Genomic DNA, 20389 nt, shown 5'->3' with positions numbered 1-20389 from the left:
GACCGAGGCGCCGGGAACTGGGAAATTGTCTCCAACACACCTCTCTTGCTAAGGTTTTTTTAGCCTTTATATCCATTTTTAGCACCAGTACTCTCACACTTTCTTCATAGAAAGAAAAGGTTTAATAAACTGATTCATTCTCAGAGTTTAATATTCAATAGTTCAAATATAGCAATAAAAATAATTCACATTTCTGTAATTCTGCCAGCACTTCAGACTCTATATGTCTAAAACTGAATTCATTACATTCCCCCAATCTCCCACAATTCGCCCCTTCCTCTCTCCCTGCCTTCCTCATTTCCTTCCTTCCTTCCTTCCTCCCTTCCTTGCTCCCTCTTTCCCTCAATTTCTTCCTTTTTCTTCCCTCCCTTCCACCCTTTCTTCCTGTCTTCTTCCATTCCTTCCTTTCTTCTTCCTTTCCTCCCTCCCTTCCTTCCTTCCTTCCTTCCTTCCTTCCTTCCTTCCTTCCTTCCTTCCTCCCTTCCTTGCTCCCTCTTTCCCTCAATTTCTTCCTTTTTCTTCCCTCCCTTCCACCCTTTCTTCCTGTCTTCTTCCATTCCTTCCTTCCTTCCCTTCCTTCCCTTCCTTCCTTCCTTCCTTTCCTTCCTTCCTTCCTTCCTTCCTTCCTTCCTTCCTTCCTTCCTTCCTTCCTTCCTTCCTTCCTTCCTTCCTTCCTCCCTCCCTCCCTCCCTCCCTCCCTCTCTTCCTTCCTTCCTTCCTTCCTTCCTTCCTTCCTTCCTTCCTTCCTTCCTTCCTTCCTTCCTTCCTTCCTTCCTTCCTTCCTTCCTTCCTTCCTTCCTTCCTATTCTTCTTTCTTCTCTTTCTCCTTCCTCACTCTCTAGTCAGCAACCAAGCAACTCCAATATTATCTTCATAACTTACACACCTCTCCTTTCTTTTCATTCTCATGGCCACCACCCTGTTAGGCTGACTTGTGCAAATGTGCACAGTTATTGGAGCTGTTCTGGTTCCAATATCATATTTTACTTATTTCCTGTGTGACTTTGGACAAATCACTGTATCTCTCTAATATTCTATTTCCTCATCTATAAAATAAGGTGGTTGGATTAACAGTCTTTTGAGGTCTTTTCCAGCTCTAAATCTATGATCTTTTGACCTCAAAACTGCCCAGGGATCTTTCCTCTGCACCATAGAGTTCCTTCCTGCCTACATGGAACTTCATCCTCAGAGTCAGTCCTATGCTTATAAAAATCAGTGTTAAATTAACATTTTATTTCCAGAACCCTAAGGGAATCAGTGGAGAAATGTTATTTTCTCCAGAAGCCAACAAACCATTCATTTGCCAGACTAAAGTCATGCTCCTTGAACTCTACAGACAACATTGTCACATACTGGTCAGCACAAAGAATCTCAAAATTGGTTTCTGGGATCTGTTCCAGTCCCAAGATTGCCTATGCATAGGGTATTCTTTTGTTGGTCCAAACCCTATAGGAAAATAATTAAAGTTCCTACTACAGGCCACCTTTCAGAGAGATCATAGTGTCATACACTGAGAGCTAAACAGGATCTTAGAAGTCATTTAATCCAAACTTCTCATTTTATAAATGAAGAAATTGAGGTTTAGAGAGGTAAACTGGCTTGCTTAAGGTCTCACAAATAGCAAAGGGTTGAGCTGAAATTCAAATTCAATCCCTCTGCCTTCAAATCTAAGACCCTTTCCACTGTACCAAGGATCTTCTCTGTCTCTACCTAGTGGAGCCCAATGTTAAAGAATAGAAAAATCTGAACATTTTAGGAACCTGTACTCATACTTGCTTCTATTATGGTGGAAAGCATAGGTTATTGTCTACAATGACTTCAGAATCACTGGGATACTTTCATTAAAAAGTATCTCTTTGATCTGCTTTATCACAATTGACAAAGCATAAAATCAAAAATCACTTGGTTTAAAAGAGCCTTGGAAGTCCTATGAAACATATTTGTTAAAAGGCTTTTCTTTTTCTTTCTCAATAAAGGGAGAGGTAAAAATGAGGGAGGAAATGCTCATTAATTTAAAAAACTAATTTGAATAAAGATGTTCATTAATTGGAAAAAATTAAACAAAAATGGGTGATATTGGCCCATTGATTTTCCAAGTTAACATTTACATAAGGTCTTAAGGTTTGCAAAACATTTTCCATAGGTTATCTCATTTGATTTATAAAACCATGTGAGATAAGTGCTATTATTATATCTTACAGATGGGGAAACTAAGGCTGGGAGAAGTGAAGTGACTTGCCAGAATCACATAGCCAGGAAGTATCTGAGATTAGATTCCAATTCAGCTCTTCCTGACACCAACCCCAAAATTCTATACATTTTCAACCAAAAATGTCAATAGTTACTTAGGATTTGTTGTAATAGTAAATCGACTAACAATGGTAGCATGACCTTGTAGTTAATGGCCTGAACTGTGAGTCAAGAAACTGGAATTCTAATCCCAATGTCAATTCTGCCCATAGTACTGCCTTGCTGGGTCCCTGAGCATATCAAATAACCCCTCTGCTCTTTTAAATGATAATACTATACCATTCAACTGATTTGGAATGCAAACAAAAGAAATAAATTTCTTATGGCTCAGTTGGGGGTACTCACAAACTATTGGAGATTATTTTAATAAGCACTATAGTACATTAGGAAATTGGTGGGGAGTAAAATTGTAGGAGGAAGGCAGATTATTGGCTACAGGCCTCTCAATTGATTTAACCGCAGGAGCAGAGCACAGAACAGTATTGTAATTATTATTATTGATAATAATTACCAATGACTTACTGACACCTGGGGAGACAATGACCTCATATTTTTTTTGGCTTGTGAAAGCTTGCAGAAACCATAACGGCAGTCATACATCCCTTATTGAATATTCCTAGGACTTAATAAATGGCCTCTGAGAGAAACTAATCATTAATTTAATTCTGGGAAAGATCCACTTTCTTCTCTGCCTTCCCTCCCTTCCCACCTTGCCTTTTGATCATTTTTTATTAAGTTTCTTGGAACCTTACTCCAAATTATCAGTTAGGTATAGTCAGATTTATGGATACAAATGTGTGTGCACATGCACACACACACACACACACACACACACACACACACACACACCCTAACCTAGTCCAGGAATGAGTGCAAATATTGAACTTGCTTTATGGTACAGACTTGGGATAACACAAAGGGACTTCATTCTAAACAAACTCCAAATGTGAAAAATACATAGTGCCAAACATATGTTTAGTTCTCAGGGGTCGCTGACTGGCTAAGCATAAGAATCCTACTCCTTAGTGAAAGCCAGAGTCTGGTCATCTCTTACTCCCCTTGGTGGTTATATCTTTGCCTAATAGCAGAGGGTACTTACCAGAGAAATTCTCTGATTCTCAAAAAGTTGGAGACCTCTATATACTAGTTCTGTCTCTGAATGGCAGTGCCCTTCTTATTAATATGTGGTGGGGGGGAGGGTTGATCTAATTCATGTCTTGGCTTAGACTTCACTGCCTGAAGACTTTGCCTTCTTTCCTTCTCGGCTACATTTTAGCAATTATGTAAACATGGCCTGATTGTATACAGTGTTTTTACTATTATCATAGAAACAAAAGAAATAAAATCAAATCCATTAAAACAATATTGCATAAGGGTTTTCAGGATAACTGAAGGAATTTTCCCCAGAAGTCTATGTGAACTTCTCTTATGTATGTTCAGGTGTTTGTACATGGTCGTATGATGTGTTTTTGTCCTACAGAATATTGATGCTACCAAACGCCCCTCTACCCTCGCCAGTCAGTTCAAGCAGTCCCTGGATCAGCTGATGAAAATCCTGAACAATTGCCAACCCTACTTTATCCGCTGCATCAAACCCAATGAGTTCAAGAAACCAATGGTAACTTGCATCCTTCTCTCATCTTAGCTGCCATTTTAAGGAAGAGCAAGCATCGTGTCACTTGTATCATCTGAGATCCAAGGTCCCAACCCTCTCTTTTCTTTCCTTCCTCTTTCTCCAACACCATTTGTTTTTATCAATGATAAATATCTGTTAAGCACCTGCTATATGTGATGCATCATTATGCTGGTTTCTGAAAACAGTTAAGTTTAGACATCTGGATTTGTAAAATAAAGAACACAAAGTAAATTAACATCTTGAAAAGCAAATTGGGAAATAACTACATATATTTTTTTTGCCAATAAGGCAAAAATAATAATAGCTTCCCCCCCCCAAAAAAAAAAAACACATGCAAAGACAGTTTTCAACATTTACCCTTGCAAAACCTTGTGTTCTAAATTTTTCTCCCTCTTCCCCACCTCCTCCCATTGCAGCAAGTAATCCAATATAGGTTAAACGTGCAATTCTTCTAAATATATTTCCACATTTATCATGAGGCTATTACTTTTGCTTTGAAAGGGAACACCCAAGCTTTCCAGAAAACTACCTGAGGTTTAAAGAACTCTGGGTCAGCTTCCACTGAAAATCACAGTTTCAGAACCTCTACCAATGTGTTTTCTCTTACAGGTTATGTAGAAGAACATTTTAATTAAAAAGAAAAGATATTTAATCAAAAAACATAGCAAATAAGTCATATGGAAGACTCTCCATGAAAAGCAAATTATACATGATGTAGATATACTGGGTGATCCTCTTTTTCTGTTCTGCTTTGTATGTAGAAAAGATTATTTTATTTGGCTTTTTCTAAGTTCAGGATTTTAAAATAATTAAATAAAGATTTCTCCCTCTGTCCTCTCCCCAGTAGTATACTTTCCCATCAATTGCCACTAAACAGTGGGAGGAATATATGTGGTGAACATGTGTGGCAAATGAACAAACATTGAGGGAATCATAAGAAACACATATGATCAGAGAACATGATGTATTTGTCAACTCATGTCTAATACTGCAGAACCTCTCATGTCTTCTGGTGATATTGAACTGCTCTTTCCTCAGTGTCTCCACTTTGATGATGCTACTCTGTCTTACTGTCTACTGATCTAGTTGCCTCAGTCTTCCCATCTATAAGACAAGGATAATCATAAAACCTACCTCCTAAGTCTGTTGTAAGGATCAAATGAGAATAATTACAAAGCATTTAGTACAGTGTCTGGCACAGAGTATGTGCTATATAAATGCTAGCTATTATTATTGGTCTTACCACTACCAAACCCTTCTGCCCAAATCCCTCAAAATATGGAGACTTTGGTTACAGTCCCAGCTCTGGAACTAACTCTCTAATGTGCTGCACCTGTGGTTTCCCCTTTGCCAGCTCTTTGATCGGGAGTTGTGTATTCAGCAACTACGTTACTCAGGCATGATGGAGACTGTGAAGATAAGGAAATCAGGCTATCCCATCCGATTCACTTTTGAAGATTTCTTCCAGAGGTACAAGATTCTACTGCCTGTGCCTGCTCGAGTTGAGGTTTGTCTTAGCCTGTGCTTGGGGAAGGTTGGTCAAGGAACTTTGGAATTTTTTGTGCCCATCCTGCAAGTGCCTGTCATTTGGCAAAAAGTCTCACAGCCTGTTAGCTTGGCCAAAGCAGATGGCCGGCCCCTTAACAAAATTGGAAAGTTGTTTATTTTGTCCTCAGAATTCTCCCACCTTCCCTATCCTGTATCCTTTTACCTGCTAACTACCCACCCCTCTATTCTACCAGAAATTTCCAACATCCTCATGCTGCCTTTTGTTTCCAGAGGCTTCATATAGGTATGTTCTCCCGGAATGTAATGATGTAATGCAGAGAGAGCTGGCTTGGGAGCTGATTGCATTGCCTTTCATCTATTCTGATATATCTTGTATGACCCAAAATTTGTATTTGTCCCCTATTTGATTGTGAACTTAGTGAAGGCAGAGACTGTTTTTGCTTTTCTTTCTATTGCCAGCATTTAGCACAGTGCCAGGCACATAGTAAGTGCTTAATCAATCCTTGTAGATTTGACCAATATCACCTGTAAAATATAATTAGTAAAGGAATATGTGTGAGCTCCTTTATTGAAATATCCTAGAGGAATTTAGGGACTTGCTCTCTCCAATGCTCCAAAAAAGGACAAATCTCGGTGAACAGGAACTCATCTTTGCTGCAGCACTAATCCATCCCTATTTTGTTTGTTTTGTTTTTTAATGACAGCTGCAGGACAAACCTCGCCAGGGCACTCTGCGCATTTCAGAAACCTGGCTAGGGAAAAATGAAGACTGGAAAATGGGAAAAACCAAAGTCTTCCTAAAGGTAAGCCTGGCAGAACATACCAGTGTCTCTATCTTTCAGGTAACAAGGCACAAGCAGATGCTATCTCACTTATGCCATAATCTTATAGATTATATAAAAGGATTTGAATCAATCTCCTGGTTATTCAGTTGACTCAGATTGTTTCTATTGTCAAATGATCAAGAGACTTTGGATAAGGATCTTCTGACAGGCAGAATTGAAATAATAACAATAGTTATCATTTATTCATACTGTAAGGTTTACAAAGAGCTTTCCAAATATTATCTTATTTGATCCTCACAGTAACCCTGGAAGACAGAAGTTATTATTATCCTCATTTTTCACTTAAAGCAATGAATAGAGTGTTGGATAGAAACTTATCTTGTTTGAGTTCAAATCTGGCATCAGACACTTGTTAGAAAATAGAAATTAAAAATGAATTAAAAAATAAAAAGATACTTATTAACTGTGTGACTGTGGAAAAGTCACTTACACCTCCTTGCCTTAGTTTCCTCAGCTGTAAAATGAGCTGAAGAAGTGAATGGCAAACTCTTTAAGTATCTTTGCCAAGAAAACCCCAAATGGGCCACAAAAAGTTGAATATGACTGAAAATGACTGAACAACAACAACAAAAACATAGGAAAATGAGGAAGGTTAAATGACTTGGACATAGTTATCCAGATAGCAAGAGGCTGAGGCTAAATTTCAACTCAAATCTTCCTGGCTCAAGGTCCACTGATCTATTTACTGTGCCATCTAGATTAGACAATGGTCAGACCAGTATAGACTAAGTAAAGTCTTCTGGTCTTTACATGTCTGCATTAGCAGTACCATCAGATTAAAGTCTGAGTTTATGTCATTTCCAGGGGGTTAGGAGGATGCAAGGACCATCAAATTGTTTGGAAGGTATAGTATCTGATCTCTATTTCTAAATTTTTTAAAAAAAGACTATGATTTCTTCACTGAGGATATTCCCTCAATCATTGAAGATCATAACCCCAGCATGCCTTTCTGAGGTGCTATGAACAAAGTCATTTGTCATCTTCTGGGGATTAATCTCTGTGATCTTATCTAAGCTGATTTTAGGAAATAGTTCATACAGTCCATTTTTGAAATCACACTCAAAGGTCTTCCAACTAAGTATCTACTACAGGTTTCATTACCCTGCATTAACATTCAAGAACCCAAATTCACCTTATTCTAACAATTTTAATGTCTTTTTACTCCATTGAATCCTCAAAACCTCTCTCTCTAATAAGGCAGATTGGCATTATTGACAGCACGTCAATTAAAAGCTTGTACTTTACAAAGAGAATGATATAGTCCCTAATTCTTGCCTTCTATGAGTTCACAATAAATGATGCATACTGAAATGCAAGGACTAAAGAAGACCTTCCCTTTCCTTCTCCAGATGATGGAATCTAGCAATAATATGAATGAAATAAAATAAGCACGTATTAAGAACTTATTATATGCAAAACACTAGGGAAGGATATAGCATTTATTAATCACCTACTACGTCCCACACATTGTGCTAAGTACTTTACAATATTATCTCATTTGATCCTCTCAAAAAGCATATAAGTTGGGTGCTATTATTATTTCCATCTTACAAATGAGGGAAATGAAGCAGAGAAAGATTAAATGATTTCCCTAGGATCACATACCTAATAAATGTCTGAGGCCAGATTGAATTCAAGTTTTCTTGGCTCTAGATTCAGAGCTCTATCCATTGTACTACTAATTATTTTTAGAGAAACAAATAGAAAAGTAAAACATTCTTTACTCTCAAGGAACTCACATTCTAATATCAAGAGACAATACCCAGAACAAGTTTTACTTGCATATCAGAAAGAAATGCCCCATGGTTGTTAGGGTACAGTTGGTGATAATGTATCTTCTTCAAAGCCATTTCTACTAACAAAATTATGTGAGTTTCTGATAATGAATCATTTAACAATGCCAGGGACTTTGGTGGTAAGAACTTTCTCCTCTAGGCCTTGGGTGGCTACAGCCCCTGAAGACAAGGTTATCAGGCTATATTTCCATAAGAATTTCTTCCTGGGATGATGGCTATGGGGGCTGGAGTGGAAGCAGAATTGGTGACTGGGAGGTGCTACTATTTCTGTGGCTTTTGAGCCTAAGTTTCAGTTGGTAGCAATTGGTATTGGTGGTGTTGAAGAATAGACATTTTCTCCCCAGTGATCACCCCCCTTAAGGATTATTGTGAGATCTGACCCAGAAATTGGTCAGTAGTCTTGGTGACATTGTCATTCTCAAAGCTGTTGGATTCAGGGTCTTGGGCTATTTCTATTTGGGTCAGAGTGGAAGCAACAGGGGGTTCATTTGTCTGCATGTGCCTCCTAGTGCCTTATTGCTTCACCTAGGCTGGCTTACCTGCCCCATATCTAATTCTCTCTCAGGATCACCAAGATACCCTGTTGGAGATGCAGAGGAGCCAAGAGCTGTATAAGAATGCTGTCATCATACAGAAAGCCATACGGGGATACAAATACAGGTATGCCTGGGTCTGCCCCTTACCTCCTACCCTTCTTCATGCCTCCTGAGTTCCTCTTTCTTCAAAAAAATAAATTCCTCCTAATTCCACTTTCTTAGATAATTGATAGTATGGAGAAGGGAAAAAGCATTTATATAGCATCTACAATGTGCCAGCCACTATACTAAGCACTTTATGCAAATATCACTTGTGATCCTGGTGGCAGATGTTCTCCCTTTATCCAATTAAGTGCCATAAGTATTTATAGAACTATTTCAGTATCCTCAGAAATATGCAATATACTGAAATTATAATGTGTAAATTGATCAATATTAGCTCATGTGTAAAGGACAGTCTCCTGAAGGCATTAGACTTATTTTGAGTTGTTTTTGAGAGCAAAATTAAGACCATTAATGGGAAGTTATAAAGGCCAATTTCAGCTAAATTCAGACAAAAGCTTATTAATTTGAGCTGTCCCCAAGTAGATAGTGACATAGTGACTTTCTGTGTCACTTGAAATGTTGAAGCAGCAAGGAAATAGTCTTCTCTCAGGAATACTATAAAAGGAATCCCATTGAGAGGGAAATTGTATAAATACTATTTAAGAACTCTTCTAACACTAAAATTCTATAATTTTATGGTTATATGGTCAACTAAAAGTAACATCACTGTGAAAACAAAACAAAGATTGGTCCCCAGTCACAAGTACCTTTATGAAAACCAATAAGGGAAATTCAAAATCAGAGTTGCTGCCTGGAAATATAGCAGAAGTGTGAAGGCATTAAAAGATAGTAGGATAAGAGACTCAGGTCTTCTACCTGTATCAGTCTACCTGAATTGGAGAATGGATAAAAGCCAGAGTCTCTAATGTCAAAAGCAATTTGTCAAACATGGATGGGGTCAGCAGTCAGTAGTACCACCTCTGAGATATAGCATGTCTCACTGCCATATGTTTTGATGGGCACTAAGAGACTGCTCTGAATGATGATTCAGTAATGAATCAGGGAGGAAGCCAGCTAAGGAGAAAATGAGAGAGGGAAGAAAAATCTGTAGGTGACAATTAAAAAAATGATTTCTCCTCTTCAACACTTCTATCATTTGTAATTTCAGAGGCATGGCACTTTCCTACAAGACATATAGTACCCCTCTGTGCCTTGTATGAAGTGCTTGTATCTTGTATGAAGCAATATATTAAAATATATGGGTTCTTAACCTGGGCCCATGGACCTCCAAAGAATCCAAATATAGATTTCAAGATATCTGTGAACTCAGATGGGAAAAAATACATCTCTATTTCAATCTAATTGTTTTCTTTGTAATTCTGTATGTTTTATTTTATACATTTAAACATATTCAAAGAAGGAATCATAGACTTTGCCAGACTCTCAAAAGTGTCTATGGCATAAAAAAAATAAGAACATCTGAAATAACAGAAAAAACACCATCCCTGGTGTTGGAAGACCTGGATTCAAATCTTGTCTCTGACACTTAAGTCCCTGTGCCTCAGCTTGCTCATCTGTAAGATGGGGATTTAGACTAGAGGGTCCTGTAGTTTCATAAGTTTCTGTGACTCCCAGCCCCACATATCCTTCCATCTAGGAATGAGGGTTTCTATATTTAAGTAGGCTGAGTCTTGGATGATAAACACAATTTATTTTCAGATCTGTATTCAGTTACAGTAATGCCCCACATGTTACAAGGGCTGAACCCTTCATGTAGCCAGGTGAAATCATTGTGTGGTTCAAGGAGGGGCAGAATAAGCATCTCTAGTCTTTTCCCCCCCATTCTCCAAGAGAGAGTTTAAATCCTCCCAGAAAGAGAAGCAGAATGTTGGTTCTGGAGGATACTCTGAACTCCTTAAAGAGAGGGGGTACTGGGCTATAATTATATCTATAGTTTCCCTTAAGTATTGAGAAAATATTTTAATTATTAATTAGGTTTAATTAAGTATTTCATCCAGGGGATGTTATTTTCAGCCTCAATCTAACTCCTGATTGTTGCTTCGTTAAATAACGGAGAAACAGGATCCCAAGTTTTATATCCAAGGCTTGACTCCTTTCTCACCAAAGTACTATTTCCACAATGAATACACATTTAGCAATTAGTCAAGAAATCCATTTATCCAATCTGATAGCAAAACAAATCAGAGAAGATATACAAAGCATAATATAGAACGGACAATGAAGGAGGGAAGAGCTCTCCCATTGGAAGAGGGATAACTTATTTCAGCCTAGAGAGAGAGAGTCCCAGATGTCAAACAACATGAAATTCCACAAGTCTCTAATGTAGCAAACTGGGGACAGAGCATGCTGGAGAGTGACAGCTCCCCTCAGCTCTTCCCAGGGTCTTTTCCTTTAGTAATCTGAAGTGGGATTGCCCTTGTCCATCTTCTCCTTTGAAGCTGGAAATGAGACATGCCCAAAGTGATTACAGAGCCTGAAAAGACCCATAAGCTTAAAGGTCTAAAGAACACTGAAGAGCTTTCTTGCACCAACTCTCCACATCCCAACCCAGATGTTCAGAAGGCATCAAAAGACTAACAATAAGGAGAGAGGGTAGGGTTGGATATATAGATCTGGAAATTGTTTGCATAGAGATTATAATTAAACCCAAGGTTGCAAATGAGATCACTGTGTGAAGTAAATTAGAGGAAAGGAGAGAGGAGAGAAGAAGAGAGAAGAGGAGGAGAGAAGAGAGGAGCATGATATAGGATCTGCCCAAGCTTGTAATTCACTGATATTACTTTCAAAAGTCTAGGGTTACTTTCATGCCATATTGAGGGATCAAAGTAGGGTTTGAATAAAGAAGGCTGTTCTATCAGCCCATAAGTGATTCCTGTCACTGGGATGAAAAAGACTAGGCAAGAGCTATCTTAGATCTCATACTATATGCTGTCTTCACATTCCCCTTGCATGAACTATTTTCCCCTTCAAAACTGCATAAGCATTCATTTTATCTGATATCATGTGCACAAAAATATTTGAAAGTCAGTGAAGTTTAATGGACAGAAAGCAAGAAGATGTGGATTCAAATCCTACTCTGACACATTTTGATTGTGTGACTCTGGGCAAGTTATTTAACTGCTTAGTATTTTAGGCAATGTTCTAAAATTTTAAATTGTAAAGAAGATACTGACCTAAGACTACAAATTGCAAAGAAAGTGATTGATAGAGGTAATTTCCTTACATACACTGATAGGATCACAAGTCTAATCTCCATCTTATTCCTGCTCATGAGAGCAGAAGAATACAAAGTTGTTTTTGTTTTGTTTTGTTTTTATCAATTATATACCAAATGCTTATCAAAAATGGTCCTTAAATTCATATTTCCATTAAAAGTTTTTTAATTTTTTCATCTCCAAAGTTGTTGCCTCTACCTATCATACCAACATTACCCACTGCTTTGATATTTCTGAAACATTTATATTTCCAACTGGCATTTTCTGTTTCTAGGAAGGAATTTCTGAGTCAGAAGCGAGCAGCTGTGGCTATTCAGGCAATGTGGAGAGGTTATGCTGGCAGAAAAAATTACAAGATGGTAAGAAGGCTGGTTAAGGATCCTCAGAAATCTGGGTTAAACCTTAAATAGCTCTAAAATCCCTGGAAGGCTACTCAGGGAAAGATTGAACAGAAGATTGATAACTCCATTGGAGACCCTAAAAGTGAGCAATTGCCTAAAACAAATTGGATTGGATTTATCTTTCACATGGAAAGGAGAATTCAGAGAACCATCCTGACATAAAAAGAGAACCTGTTTCAGAGTCAAGAAGGCCCAGCATTTCTGACAAATATTAGTTGTGGGACCCTGGATGTATGACTGAGCAAGTCACTAATCCACTCAGTAACTTTAGTGTAAGTTGCTGGGAAAGTATCATCTTACATTGTTAGAGGGAATTTTGTTCCTCATACCAATGGACTTAACATTTTTTTTTTTTGGCTGAGGTAATTGGGATTGAGTGACTTGCCCAAGGTCACACAGCTAGGACATATTAATAAATTTGAACTCAGGTCCTCCTGACTTTAGGGTTGGTGCTCTATCTACTGCGCCAACCAGCAGCCCCAAATTTAACAACTTTGTTAAAAAAGAGTAAGGAGAATACATGTGTGGGCTAGTTTCTCTACAGAAGCCAACATAATAGCTGCAGTGGAAAAGAGAAATTAGCTCCCTCCAAGGTTGCCAAGGACCTCCTAATCACCACATTCTATAGCCATTCTTATGTCTCAATGTCCTGGGCCTCTCTACTAGATTTGACACTGTTGACTATCCCTTCTTTCTGCCAGTTTCTTCTAGGCACTCTTGATTTCCATGACATTGCTTCTTCTTTGTCCCATCCCTGTCTTTCAAATAACTTTTATGGTGACTGATTCTTCTTCCTCCCATCTCCAAAAGAGAGGATATGGGTAAAGCCTCTTTCGTGCTTTACCCTTTTCAGACTTGTAGAGACCATCTTGAGGGGCCTATTTAAAGATTGCAAATGACACAAAATTTTAAGTTGCCCACTCCCAGCTGGTAAAGGCAGGGAAATTTTGAATGGCCCATTTGCATATGAAAAGGTCAGGAAAAGCAAGAATTGGTAAAGTCATTTCCACATCAAATAGGAGAGACAGGATTTTTTTTTTTATAAACAAGTATTTTTTTCTCCTTCCTACTCCTCCCTCCAAAGAAAAACAAAACCCTTGCAATAAGGGTTGTATAAATATGCATATATTTAAATATATAAGTATATTCAAGACAGATAGATGGAGAGAAATAGATATCTATATGACACATTATAAGAATTTATTTTGCTTAAATATATGTAGATAGAGATAGATATTTATATCATTTCTCTTTATATAAAAGTATTTCTATAACTCTTACCTACCTTAAATCTCTACGTGTGCATATCTATGTCTATATATAGATATATAGATATATATCCACTTTTGTCTTTCTCCCTCTTTCTCTCTCTCTATTTCTGTTTGTCTTTCTGTCTCTGTCCCTCTCTGTCTCTGTCTTGTGTCTCTGTTTCTGTTTGTCTGTCTGTGTCTGAATCTCTTTCTGTCTTATTTCTGCATATTTAGTTATCAAAGTAGTTGCCCCTGCTTGGTATCCATCCAGCTGCAGAACAGGATCATGGAGTAGAGTTGAGTACAAAGGTTCTTAGCAAATACCCTGTTCTCTAGACGACAAGACCACTGAAATTCCTACAGGTTCTAAGATATGGACTCCAATTCCTTCTGAAAGCTCATAGCAAGACCCTAGGATGGGGAATTAACTGAGCCCAAAGTTTGAGGCTTTGGTAACAACAGCCACGCAGTACAACAGCAGTCAATGCCCTCCTTCCATTCTCTTCTCAACCCTATTTCAATCCCTTGTCATCTCTCACCCAAACATTGCAATAGCCTTTGAAATGTTCTTTTTGTCTCAAATCTGATTCCACTCCAAAGAATCTTCCAAATAGCTGCTGAACTAAGTTTCCTAAAGTACAAATCTGGTTATGTCAATTCCCTACACAAAAACCTCTAGGGAGTCAATAAAATATAAATTCTTCTGGCATTAAAGACCTTCACAGTCTGCCCCATCCCCCTTCCAACCTTAGTCTATACAGAATCTGCCATTCTTATTGTTACTTATTCACAGAGTTCCATTTCCTATCTCCAGGTCTTTCCAACAGTTGTTCTTCATGCTCCCTCACTGCCTCTGAGAAACTAGGAATTCTTTGAGTCTCAGCTCAAAAATATCCTTTCACAAAAATGTCTTGATTTTCCCCTAACTCTTAGTACTTTCTATTTATTTTGGCTATACCTATATATGAACATATTATCTTCTCTAATAGAATGTTACTACATGAAGCAGGAACTGTATCTTTGTGTCTGCAGTGCCTGATACTTAATAAGTTTTGGTGAATGACTGATGAAAGCCTATCTGTATATCTAAATGGGGCAGCTGGTGGTGTAGTGCCCAGCTTCTAACATTGTGGTTCTCAACTTTTTATGGGGTCTTGTAAATAAATGTGGGTATCACAAAATTATAATTTAATATTTTTTATCAGTAAATGTTTGATTTGTATACCTATTTGTACTCAGGGTCACAAAAATTTCTCAAATGAAAAATTTAAGAAACCCTCGTGTAGTAGATAATGTGTTGAACCTGGAGTCAGGAAGACTCATATTCCTGAGTTTAAATATGGCTTCAGACACTTACTTCCTATGTGACCTTGGGCAAATCACTTAACCCTGTTTGCCTCAGTTTACTCATCTGTAAAATAACTGCAGAAGGAAATGGCTATTTTCTTTGCCAAGAAAATCCCACATGTGTAACAAAGAATCAGACAGAACTAAAATTACTAAACAACAACCAAAAAAATCTAAATATCTCCCTTTCAAATATCCCTTCAGCACCAATCTCAATTTCCTAACTACGTGCATGTCATGACCTCTGAATTATTTTCTCCCCCAAATCCATTATTCTTCCTAACATTCTTATTTTCATTTATGATACAACCATCTTCCAATCCCTTAGACTAAAAACCCTAAAAATATTTGCCTCTTTCTTTTTCCTTTCTTAGTATAGTCAATAATTTTCCAAGTTCTATGAAATTTATTTCCACAATCTCTCTCATATCCATTACCCTTCTTCACTTGCCTGCTGTTTTACTCTTTGCCTCCATTCTAATCTCTATCCTTCATGCTACTGTCAAATCGATCTTCTTAATGCATAACTCTCTTCAAAAATGTTTGATAACTTCCTTTTAACTAAAGGACAGGTCACAAAGTCCTTGTTCTGACATTAATTTTCCACCCATAATTTGTCCTCCTTCTTTTCACATTCTCTATGTCAACCAATCCAATTGCTAACAGTTTCTCATTTTTGTTCTTCCTCTCTCATTTCTCTGTATTTGTGCATACCATTCCCTCATCTCTGGAAGAGACTCAGTACCTCTGTCTTTTGAAATCTTTTCCTACCTTCAAGGCCTAGCCTACACACTACTTTCTTTATTAGGCCTTCCCTGAGTCCCCCAATTGTAAGAGTTCTCTTCCATTCCAATCTTTTTGCTTCTCAGTAGGACTTTTCTTTACTTACCTTATTCTGAATACAATACTTGTATTACATGTATTTGTATACAAGCATCATCCACTTACTAAATTCTATGTTCTCTGAGAGTAGGAGCTGAACCATTTTCAAATAATTCCCAGAAGCTAGCAAAATACCATGTACACAGTTGATTCTTAAGAAATAATTTCTTTAATTAACAAGTTTATCTTCCTTTGTATGTTTCGATTCCTAAACTAAATTTTAGGTAATTCAAGTCAGGTTTTATTCTTGTGTCATAGATACTTTCATAACAAAAGAACTTTCCCCCCAGATATGAAATACAAAACTATGAAATTCAGACATAACTTGCAAAATCCCAATATGATTTCCTTCATTAAGAATCATGAATGGATTACAATATAGGCATAAGCTATGAGCTAAAGTAAGAGTTTCTGTATTTGTTTATTGTTTAATTAGAAGAATATATGAGTTGGATCAGAAATTTTCAGAGGTCTTGTCTAACTTTAAGACCCTATGATTCTGTCATCATCTGGAAAACAGGTTCCGTTCTGATTCTCCTGCTACTTTACTTAAATTCTTTCAAAATTTCCATATGGCTCTGCCTTAGCCAATCGATATTACCTTCCCATTAATGTTATCTCTTGCTTTCCACAGATACTTCTGGGCTTTGAGAGGCTACAGGCTATCGTTCGAAGGCACCAATTGGCAAAACAATACAATGCCACACGGGCCAAAATTATTCGGTTCCAGGCTCTCTGCCGAGGCTATCTGATTCGGCAAAAGATTGCAGAGAAGAAACAGGCAGTGGTGGTGATCCAGGCACATACAAGGGGAATGATTGTCCGCCAGGGCTGCATGAAGAGAAAAAGACAGGTAGGACCTGAAATTCAAATCAAATTGAAATGTTACATTTCAATGATACAGGTAAGGACTAGAGTGATAAAATAGGGGCAAGAATGATGATTGGCATGAGTCAGATAAGAGAAGAAGAACAACTACAAGGTGGAATCATCAGAATCTCCTTAGTACCACCTTCTGAACCAATCATATGCCTCAGAAGTGCATAGTTTATACAATTCTCTTTTTTATTCTTCCTTGTATATATAAATATTTATAGATGTTTATTAAATTCATGGTAAAAAATCAAAACAAAACCAAAAAATATAACTTCCTAGAGCTGTGTACCCTCATGTCAACAGATTAAAAATATATTCTGAGGTCTTATGGCTGTGACAAACAAAAAACATTGGGTTGGATTATAGTTGACCATTAGTCATGTTGAATCTTTGATGACTCAAATACCCAATCTCTGTCTGCTTGGATCTTCATCTTTTTTGTAGGCTTGTGAGCAAAGACAGAGAAAAGATAGAGAAATGAGGTTAGAGATTTGCATAAGAGGGGGAGCAATTCCAATAGACTTGTGATGGAGAGAGCCATCTGCATCCAGAAAGAGGACTGTTGGGACTGAATGTGGATGAAAACATAATATTTTCACCTTTTTTGTTATTTGCTTGCTTTTTGTTTTCTGTCTCATTTTTCCTCTTTTTTGATCTGAGTTTTCTTGTACAGCAGGATAAATGTGGAAATATGTATAGAAGAATTGTACATGCTTAACATATATTAGATGCTTAACATATATTAGACTACTTGCTGTCTAGGGGAGGGGTAGAGGAAAGGGAGGAGAAAAATTTGGAACACTAGGTTTTGCAAGGGTAAATGTTGAAAACTATCTTTGCATATATTTTGAAAATAAAAAGCTATTATTAAAAATAAGAAATGGAATTAGAGCCAGATGGAGAGACAAAAGGAGGGCAAAGAAATATGTTTCAACAGAAAGCCCAGAGAACCATATTTTCTAGATCTATAGTGATTCCATTCAATTCAACAAAATAGCATTGCATAATGGAGAAAAAGATAGCCTCAAAGCCAGAAAGAACTGAGTTCCAGTCCTAGCTATGATATTTAGTGACTGTAAGAAAATCATTTAAATTCTCAGAATTCAAGGCAATTATCTAAGACTGTAAGTTAACAAGAAGATGTCATTTCATATGGATAGAGAGAGTTTCTTCATCTGGAAATTCCCTACACCAATAAAACCAGAGGTCTACTTCCTATCATCTAATACTTATAGTTCTTACCTCACAGGATTGTTATGAAAATAAAATGACATATTGTATGTAAAGTGCTTTGCAAACCTTGAAGCACTATAGAAAAATCAGTAACTAATAGGATGTAAGCTCCTCTTGTGCAAGGATGTCTTTGTATTCTTAGCACATAGCATCATGTCTGGCATGTAGTAGGTGTTTAATAAATTCTTGTGGATTGATGTGGATTTCTAAGGGAATACAAAAGCATAGAGACCATTACCTTGGTCCTTGAGGGATTTGTAGTGTGGTTGAAGAATTAAGATATTCACATGTGAAAGAGTTTGGTAATATGGGACATTATGTGGCCATGAGTTATATCATATGGTAGTGGCAATAAGCATCATAGTGATTTGAAAATATTAAAGATTATTTTGGATTGCAGCTTCAGGGAAGAGTTCATGGAGGAGATGGACTTTCTGTACAACTTGAAATGATGGATAGAATTTGGATCTCTTAAAGAACCTGGTTATTAAGATAGTATAGAATATTTGAAATAAGGGTGCCTTGAAGACAGTGTACAGATTTATGTGAGTGGCAGCCAAATCAGTTGTTTCCTAGATGAATTGGAACATCTGAGCAGCCTTAACTTTTGGCCCCTTTCCCATAGCACCAGAATAGAACTGAAGTAGAGAAGTTTGCGTTAAAGTCAGAGAAACACCTAAGACTGATTGTCAGATCACAGAAGGCAAAGGAAGAAGCCAGTGAGCTCTAAAATGTGTGGGATAAGCTCTTGTAGTTGACTGTGGTCTCTGTCCTAGCTCAGGAAACATAATGAAACCAATTCTTTGTCCATGGGCCTGCATCTAATAATTGGAGACTCTCCTGAACTCTAACTTTTACTACTGCCTCTGTCTCTTTATGACCTTTCCTCACATTGTTAGTCCTAAGGGATCATGGGGTCAAAAAGAGGAGAGAGGAATCTAGCCTCTATTTTATGCAAGAGAGCAGCTGTGGCAACAAGGGTGGGTGGGGGGAAGAAGGCCAAAGCAGGGTCTTCTTTTGGAAAGAGAATTAGAGTAGGAATCAGGGGAGCTGAGTTTTAGTCTGGCTCTGCCACAATAAGTAAAGGACCCTATGGAAACCATTTCACCTTTCTTGTTTTCAGTAGGAAATGTTCCCAAAGCTGTCACTAATTTGGACTTGATAGATTGGGATGTTATGATAATATAGACCGGCTAATATGACATTTATCTTTGCTCTCCCTATGAAAAGGAGTTGGCTCAAATAAAGAATAATCTGAAGAAGGGAATAACTTCCATTTCCCCTAGGAACTTACATCTGCATGGAATGATTGTGTTTATTATAAATTTATCTTATGTGTAGATTGCAGAAACCTGTCTCTTTCCTCCCTACTCTCCCCTCCCCATCTCCTCTCCCTTTCCATAGAACTTAGCATTTAGCTTTGGGTGGGAGGTCTCCACTGTCTAGATAATAATAAGAGTTATAAATATTATATATAATATATGTTGCTATATGATAAACATATGTTGAGTGGTTGAGTGGTGTTTAAGGGAATATGAAATCTTAGAGGCCATTACCTTGGTCCTTGCAGGATTTGCAGTGTGGTTTAAGAGTTAAGATATTGACATGTGAAAGAGTTTGACAATGTGGGACATTATGCTATTACAGAATTTGTTTATATATATACATATATATATAACATAATATGATAAATAAAATGATAAATGTGTTGTTATGTGTTAAATATAAATTATGTGTTATTATGTAATGAAAATTTCAAAATACTTTGAAATCCATTATAACAACCCTATAAGGGAGGAATGGTAGGTATTATCCCCATTTTAGAGAAGAAAAAACTGAGTTTAGAAAAACATCCTGAAGAGCAAGGCCAGGACTATGTTTTTCATATTTGCAAGGTCAGTATCCTTTCTATGTAGCACTACTCTTCTCTTAAGAAAAGCCAATAATTCAGACATCCTTCAGCTCTGCCCTTCTCAAGTGGTCTGAATTAAGGAGATTTTATCTGAATTCCTGGCCCTCTAATTGTAGCTCAGTCCATTTTGTACCCAATGGTCTTGCCCACTTGCACACTTATCAGCAAGCAACATCTATGCTTTTGATTTGTGAATAGGAACATTTGGCTGTCCTAGAGAAAGAAGAAGACAATAGTAAGAACCAGATGGACCAGCCTACCAGGAATCGCCATTCGATCTATGACCCTATTAATGATACTGAAATGGTTGAGAAAGTGTTCGGCTTCCTCCCAATGATCATAGGTGGCCAGAAAGGCCAGGCACCACAGGGATTTGAGGTAAGTTCAGCTCATTCAATCTAACAAGTCTTTATTGAATGTCTATTCTCTACCCAGCCTTCTTCTAAATGTGGTAAAAATATAGGAAAAGAAAACATTGCTCCCTCCCTCAAAAAAATTTTTGTCCAGTTGCAGAGACAAGACACATTCCCATGCACATGCATACACACAAAACTGAAAACTAGTATAAAACATTAAATACCAAAGAGAAGAAGTTATTGACAGACTAAGTACTATAAGAAGATTAGGGAAGAAGC

At 37.5% G+C, this 20389-nt stretch overlaps 1 protein-coding gene across 1 annotated transcript in view; it reads left to right on the top strand.

The window, feature by feature from the left end:
* The window catches only part of MYO7B (myosin VIIB), a 136773-nt gene that overhangs the window by 57534 nt on the left and 58850 nt on the right, over nt 1-20389 (top strand). Inside the window, exons 16-22 of the mRNA XM_074301720.1 lie at nt 3731-3868; nt 5241-5393; nt 6100-6198; nt 8602-8696; nt 12128-12212; nt 16368-16586; nt 19953-20132. Of these exons, the coding sequence (XP_074157821.1) occupies nt 3731-3868; nt 5241-5393; nt 6100-6198; nt 8602-8696; nt 12128-12212; nt 16368-16586; nt 19953-20132 (969 nt within the window). The remainder of the gene's footprint in view (nt 1-3730; nt 3869-5240; nt 5394-6099; nt 6199-8601; nt 8697-12127; nt 12213-16367; nt 16587-19952; nt 20133-20389) is intronic.

The sequence above is a fragment of the Sminthopsis crassicaudata genome, chromosome 3 (genome assembly GCF_048593235.1).
Source record: "Sminthopsis crassicaudata isolate SCR6 chromosome 3, ASM4859323v1, whole genome shotgun sequence".
In the NCBI taxonomy this organism is placed as follows: Eukaryota; Metazoa; Chordata; class Mammalia; order Dasyuromorphia; family Dasyuridae; genus Sminthopsis; species Sminthopsis crassicaudata.
The sequence above is the reverse complement of the archived record's forward strand: the minus strand, read 5'-3'. Positions and strand labels throughout refer to the sequence as shown.